The 7,597-nt window shown below is 35.9% G+C and overlaps 2 protein-coding genes across 2 annotated transcripts in view; both read left to right on the plus strand.

Moving 5' to 3' along the window:
* Positions 1–3,361, plus strand: part of LOC108769664 (uncharacterized) — a 13,060-nt gene extending 9,699 nt beyond the window's left edge. The window contains exons 9-10 of the mRNA XM_018520770.1: positions 5–81; positions 322–3,361. Of these exons, the coding sequence (XP_018376272.1) occupies positions 5–81; positions 322–672 (428 nt within the window). The 3' untranslated portion in view covers positions 673–3,361. The remainder of the gene's footprint in view (positions 1–4; positions 82–321) is intronic.
* A 3,035-nt stretch (positions 3,362–6,396) lies between these two features.
* Positions 6,397–7,597, plus strand: part of LOC108769672 (adenylate kinase) — a 2,376-nt gene continuing 1,175 nt past the window's right edge. Inside the window, exon 1 of the mRNA XM_018520784.1 lies at positions 6,397–6,752. Coding sequence (XP_018376286.1) covers positions 6,590–6,752 — 163 coding nt within the window. The 5' untranslated portion in view covers positions 6,397–6,589. The remainder of the gene's footprint in view (positions 6,753–7,597) is intronic.

Consider the following 7,597-nt stretch of genomic DNA (forward strand, 5'->3'; position numbering starts at 1 on the left):
GGAGCCGTAGATAATTTGGCCGGCGACACGTCTCGGATGCTCTACGTGCCCTGTGTGAAACTGCAGATCTGCAAAGCTTGCGTAAGTTACACAGACCCTCATTTTTATGTTACAGATATTTTTGATAATTCAGAACTTAAGGAATATTATAGAAAAATTCTGAAAAATTTTAAAATGTATCCAGAAATTCTGAAAAATTATACAAAACACTAAGAAAAATTTTCACCAGAGAACTCTATTGAGATAGGTCCAAGATTTAAAGAACACTCCGCTCTAATTCCTTGTTCTACGAAAAGGCTACAGCAAACTGATTTTTACTAGACGCAGGACGAGGAGGGGCTGTTACCCTGCCTCGCCAATTACGCCCTGGAGGCTGGCAAGGTGTGCGACGCGTTGGAGACCAGAGACGAGCAGCCGCGGATGACGGCGGTGCACGAGGGCGAGAGGCAGTCGTGCGCAAACACCGCGTTGCTGCTGTCGCAGTTACATCCTCCCGGAGCGGCGACCACGCAGTGTCGCGCGCGGAACGCCCGCGACTCGTGTTTGCGGCGGTATCACGCACGATACGAGCACCGATACTTCCGCACGTCGCCGGCGTACGAGGGCACCGGGCATCGCTCCCACCATGAAGGCGCCCTCGACGCGTTGCAGCAAACCATGTACGAACGATAAGGATCACGCGAGCGAGAGGAAGCCACCCCGGTTCGGCCGCGCGATACGGTGGACCGCCAGTTATCCGGATTAACCGGGTATCGCCTGAGTACCGAGTCCCTCTGACGATCCGATTGAACAGAGATTTTTAATTTATATCGAAACTCTGTTGTTGTTGTTGCTTACATTTGTTATTTTGTTCAATCATTTTTGGCCTACGTTTCTTTTTTACTTAGGAGCTTTGTCCGGATAATCTGCGGTTTACTATTATTAACCTTGCCCTTTGAGGACCGGAACTTTCTGATTAAATAACTTATGGAAGATTTTGTTTTCTGAGTGTTTTTGGAGTCACTAAATTCGATTCTGGCCTCAGAATTCTAAAATTTAAATTCCAAAAAATTGTCCGATTATCGTAAAATTCAGTTTTAGAAGAATTTCATAATCAAAATTTGAAAGTCAGTTTAGAAATCAGCTGTATTGTTTGTGTAGCACTGATGAGCTTGAAATAAAGCAAAATTGGAAACTTGATGTTATACTTCGCACTTAAAAACTCCCTAAGAGTTTTATGACGGTCAAATTATTTTTTTTAATTCCGCTATATTAAATCCACCATTTGGAATTTTTTATTTTTGACCTCAGATTCGAATAAAACATTAAATTATTTCATAGCTTCATAAGTTAAGCTTCATAAAATCGAGAGCAAGCAGTTTATAAAATAAAAAGAGTTGACTTGAAATGGAGTCGCCGGTCCACAAAGGGTTAAAGAATCTTCCGTCGTAATGAAGCATGAATCAAGACTAATTCTCACAAAGTATCATACAATCTATACAGCACAGATTTCCAAGATAGGAATGTACAGAATCGTAAAATTAATTGATATCCAAAAAGAATGTGACACCGGATGTCCTACAACTGGTCGAATAGCCGGTACAATACAATTTCCAAAAATTCTAAAAAGAAAGGAAAGCAAGGGAAAAATGATTAAACTTCTTGAACAGTTCATTTTTCTCCTTTTTCTTTTTACGTTGGGAAGATAAAGAAAATTATTATTGCTAATTTTCTCTTGTTTTCCTCTTTCTTTAGAATTTGTACCAGATATCCGGAAAAATATCCGGTTATCTGGCCGAATAATTACGGATATCCGATGTCACATTCTCTTTGGATGCCCCATATCTGCTTTCCGGTAATTTTACAGTACATTCCTTGTTTTAATCATGAAGATGCTGTACGTATGGTACCAGTTGAGGATTAAGCGATGCACGAAGAGTCATTCTCGAATCGAATTAAAATGGACCAGAATGATCGAGAGAGGGATATTAATTTTTTCAGAATGCTGGAAAAAAATAGTACGCAGAAAAAACAATAATTATGCAAATGTACTCAGAGAAAGACATAGTGATAGCAACTATAAAGATGACAGATATAAGTTTTATGTGTAAAATTAATGTACACATTGATAATTAAACTATTTTATAATTATTGCAACTATTAATAGTTTATTTAATTATGTACATCAGTATATTCAACTATATACACTGATTCTACTTATTTAACTTATTTGGGCAATTGTCACCTTTACAGTTGCCATTATGCTTTTTTTCTAAGTGTGGAGTTTCCGTTTCTTTTCGATTCGAGATCTCAAAAATACGATGGTACTCGATATGTGAAACAGCATTTTTTTGCATATGATGCGTATAAATTTCTCGTCGGATCGAGATTTCAAAATCCTGAATTAAAAAATTATAAAAAATTATAAGAAAAAGAAGATAATGTCTAATTATAGCGAAATGATGCGTTTTATTTGTTAAAAAAAACAAGCTTATGAAGGATTAAAAGGAGAGAATAGATATGTCTATAAAAAAAAAATTAAGGGAATAAGATGTTTTATCTATTTGCGAGGTGTGCTATCCCAAGCAGAACAATAAGTCATCATGACATCAAAATGATGTCAAAATAACTTCAAAACGATCATTGAAAAAAGTCCTTTTTCAATCATTTACGACTCATTTTAATATTATTTTGACATTATCGTTCTGCTTGGGAATCGTCTGGACGGCTTTCTGAAAATACGTCCACCGTTTCTCTCCTACATTGAACTGAACAACGATTAACGAGTTATAAAGACAATAATAATGATATCCCTAACAGAGATTTTATTCGCACGACGACTTATTGTAACGAAAATCGAACTTCGCGAACGTTCGCCACCGAAAAGGATCGCAAAATTTCATCGAACGAGAGTTTGGACGAACGCCTCGCAAATGAAAGTCGAAAGGACGGGATCCGATGATGTAAAAAAAATATATGTGTAAACTATTGTGTTAAGTATCCCAAAAAGAAAAAAAAGTATTGTAACAAGAGCGTGTGTCTCCCTTTAGCGCATTAATTCTCCGTACTCGCGCCAATCAGGCGCGATTATTCGCGTTTAATTTCTCGCAGACAGTAGTTACATGCGGAATCGTCAGTTCAACGCGTTTTTCAACGCCGAGAGACGTGACGAAAGAAAGAAGAATATAATGATAGAGAAAAAAGAAAGGATACTTGACGCGGCTTCCAAAGAGTCTATCTTCGTAAATCTGTATCTATTATTACTGTCTACTATATCAAATATTTACGTTACATGGCGTTATACGGATATCGATACGCATCGATATCGTGTCAGTCGATGTGTCAGTATATTCGAAATATAATAAATACATTTCAACATAAATGCGTCTGTTTTGCAGCTCAATGCCTCAACATGTACCTTGTATACATATACTCATAATTTTGCAATATATAGTTTTGGCCAAAAATATTAAGCACCTTATTAATTAAGAATTAACTTAAAAATTGATTTATGATGGTTGCTATACATTGTCCTTCCGCGCGCACGTTTCAAAAGTTTTTATAAATTTATGTATAATTTCGGTAATCAACAGATAATAATAAAGTTCAAAGAAATATAGATGAATGTAAAAAATATAAGTTCTAATTTTGGCCAAAACTGCACATACGCACACAGTTGAAAAATTTGTTAAATATAATATCTCAATCATCGGTCCATTCAAATTTTTGTGTTAATTTACTTTAAGATAAATATTAGGAAGTAACACAAATATTATGCAAAAGATTAACAGTACGACTACACTGGCACAATTTGTAAGGAAATTGTGGAAGCATATTTCTTCAGTAAAACAAATTAAATTATATATTTATAATATATTAAATTAACTTATCACATTTTATTCATTTCACTTAGAATTTAAGTTTTATAATACATTATTTTTATGTTATTTGTTTACTTATCTCTTATAAATCTCTTATAAATTATGTTATTTTATACTAAAAGAAATACTGAATATCAATTTAATAAAAAATATTCAAATAACACAATCTATTATATTAAATTATTATCACTCGATATGATAAAAATTCAACACAAAAATTTTAACAAGAACCGAGTTAATACAAAAACAATATTCTTTACGGCATACTTGATTATCGCGCATTTCGATATCATTGCTGTCATTCGGCGGATCGATGGAATCCACGGATGCAGAAATGTCCTCCAACTCTTCTAGTATCTGTAACAATTTCGGCTTGTAGAGCTTCAGAAACTCCAGCTGTAGCTTTGAGCAATTAACTGCAACAAGTAGTCGTAAGGTTTATTTTGAACATCGATATTCTTTCTTATATCTTTTCGAACAGAATTTTTGAAAATTTTCGAAGAGCACTCACTCGCTAACTTCGATGCCTGTTCGAATTTGATTTTTAGCTCCATGTTCATTTCACTGAGTTGGCGGATTACTTCCTCGTAAGACGTCGGCCTAACAGGCGATAGAGATGACTGATCCTAATTAATAATATATTAAATTAACTTTAACTAATTTTATTTATTCATATTAAAATTTAAGTTATAAAATATATTGTTTTTATGTCATAATATGTTATTTGTTTACTCACTCATAAATTGTTATTTCCATATTTAAGAAAAATTGAATATCAATTTAACTATAAAATATTTAAGTAAGACATTATGTTAAAATATCAACATTCGGATATTAAAAATGCAGCACAAAAATTTTAACAAAGATCGGTTTTAATACGAATATAAAATATAGGTTTGTTCGCGTTGCATGCTCCAATATGCTCCAATATTCTTCTAGCTCGTCATAGCTCGTACTCACTCTAATGCGTTCATTAGAATAAGCAGGAACAATAGCAGGAGTATATTGGAGCATTTTAGAGCATGCGACGCGAATAAACCATAGGTTTTACTGTATACCTGATCCTTATCAAGATCCATAATTCGCTAATTTGCTCTCCTGATGCAGCTAATGCGAAGAGAAATCTCTCACCACGGAATGAACAACGGTTTTCGGCGTTTTCGTTTTCGTTTTCGCGAGGAATACAATTTACAGTTTACTTGCCACCGATATTGTCGTTATAACGTAATGATTGCGTTTAGCGGACTAAAATAACCAGTCAAAGTTTGAACGCGTCAACGTTGGCTACGTTCACGGACTCAACAGTTGAGTGAGCGCTCGTTGCTATTGATGTATTCTTCCAAATCTAAAATGCTGATTGGATGATCTAAAAGAAAACATCAATAACAGCGAGTGCTCACTCAGCTATTGAGTCCGCTGAACGTAGCCAACGTTGACGCGTTCAAATTTTGACTGGTTATATTAGGTTTTGTTTTTGACGCTTTAACTCTTGTATTTTAAACTATTACAATAATTCTCTGTTCTTATATTCAAGATTTCTCAAGATTTAAAATTAAGATGACACCAATACTTCGTATGGATTGACAAATTTATTCGTAAAATTTTATTGCGCACCTCCGCTCGCGCTGACTCTCATTAATCCAGATTTAGTTTGTTTTTTGTTATTTTAAAGAGAAAACGTTAATGTTAAAATGGGAAGAAACCTGTGGGAAAAAATAATTTTTATTATGGCAAAAGGTAAAATCTAATTCTGTATATCGTATAACCGTAGAAAGTGCTATATCGAGAAAAACATGAAGAAAGGTTTACTGTACTTCGTATGCGTTCCGAAATTAGCCGATCTTCACGCATTATGCGAAATAGACCGCTTTTCATCCCATACAGCACAGAATTTGCAGCAATATCGCTACAATATTGTTGCAACATGCAATAGTGCTGCAATGTTGCAAAATTGTTGCTGCAACTTTTGTGCTGTAGGGGATTTATTTCTTGACAGAAACCTTTCTATGCTGCAACGTTGCAAAATTGTTGCTGCAACTTTTGTGCTGTAGGGGATTTATTTCTTGACAGAAACCTTTCTTCACGTTTTTTCGATGTAACACTTTCTACTGCTCAGATGTCAGTCGATATTGTATGTATTAAACATATATTTCAAACAAATACAATTAAAAACACAAAAATAAGTAAAATAATATCTACAATTCAAATAACCGCGGCAACATGGCGGCATGACGTCATTCGCTCATTTCATTCACTGACGGGGAGAAGCCAGAAGCACGCGGGTCGTTCAATTTCCCCGCGTTCCCGTCATTATTCTCTCAAACAGAACAGAACATCTTGACATCAAAATGGCTTCAAAATGATTACTACGAGTCACTTAATTTCCAGTCAGTCACGATTTATTTCGACGTCATTCTAACATCTCTGACGTTATATTATCGTGATCTGTCGTTCTGTCCTGGTTCGAGTCTGCGCGACGTGACGCAACGTTACGAAACGGCGCGTCGCGGACCGCGGTTATGTCACAGTGCGTCACGGCGCTTCGCCGGGGTGCTGTGGCCTCTAGGCCTCTAGCGTATCAAAGTCCGCGCGAAGGCAATAGTAGGGATCGATGGTAGATTCAGTTCGGCCCGGACGATGCGAGAACGCCGCGGTCGACGGTACTCGGACGGTTGCCGTCGTCGCCGCCGCTACCGATTGCGAGAAGTCGCCAGTACCGTAGACCTCCCATGGTGGCGATCACCACGTGTCACGCTGCCGCTGCGACGGCCGTCATCCTGGGCGCGCCGGCGTCTGGCAAGGGCACCGTCTCCTCCAGAATCGTCCAACAGTTCGGCGTCTCGCACATCTCCAGCGTCGACAGGTTGCGCTTCCACGTGTCTGCCGGCACTGGTACGTCGTCGTCGTCGTCGTCGTCGTTGGTGTTATCATCAGTGTCCTTTGCCCTGAATGTCCTTTCAAATATTTTTATATAATGTAAACTTTACGTCATATTGCTTTCAATTGTTAATATATACGTATTAACCTTTACCCTATTAGGTACAATTTGATGCTTCATCCATACTAACGGGGGCACTAGAATCCGTCCGTTTTTTTTCACCTATTTAGAACGATTCAAAAAATTGCTAAAAATTCACCAACACACATTCAACTTTCTAGAATAAATATTGGTACTTCATTTTGGAAAATAATAAAATATAGTATAATTTATAATTACGAAAAGACGCAACAAACTTGCACGAACAGAAATCGCTCGTTAACTAGTGACTCCCCTTAGTAGGGTAACGGTTAATATATATTTTATATATAATTATATAAAATTACATATAATTTTATATAATTGTATATATAAATGGATATATTTTATACATAATTGCAGAGATGGACAGTATTTCAAAGACGTATTTAAAATACGTATTTAAATACATTTTTGTATTTTGTATTTTAAATGTGTCAATACTAAATACGTTTAAATTACGTAAACATTTTTTTTATTAAATTTAAAATCGCACTATTATTGACCAGTCTAAAGCGCGTTCCATTTCATGCATGATATGCATAATGCATTATTTACCCTTGTTTACATTTGGTGAACAACAACTCTGATATTGTGTCTCAGCCAAGAGTGGGCAGCAAGTATTTGAAATACACTATGTATTAAAAATTTAAAATACATATTTAAATACATTTTAATTTTATTTAGAGTATTTTGTATTTGAATACTTTTTTGAGAGTAT

This window comes from Trachymyrmex cornetzi, unplaced genomic scaffold (assembly GCF_001594075.2).
Source record: "Trachymyrmex cornetzi isolate Tcor2-1 unplaced genomic scaffold, Tcor1.1 scaffold927, whole genome shotgun sequence".
NCBI lineage: Eukaryota > Metazoa > Arthropoda > Insecta > Hymenoptera > Formicidae > Trachymyrmex > Trachymyrmex cornetzi.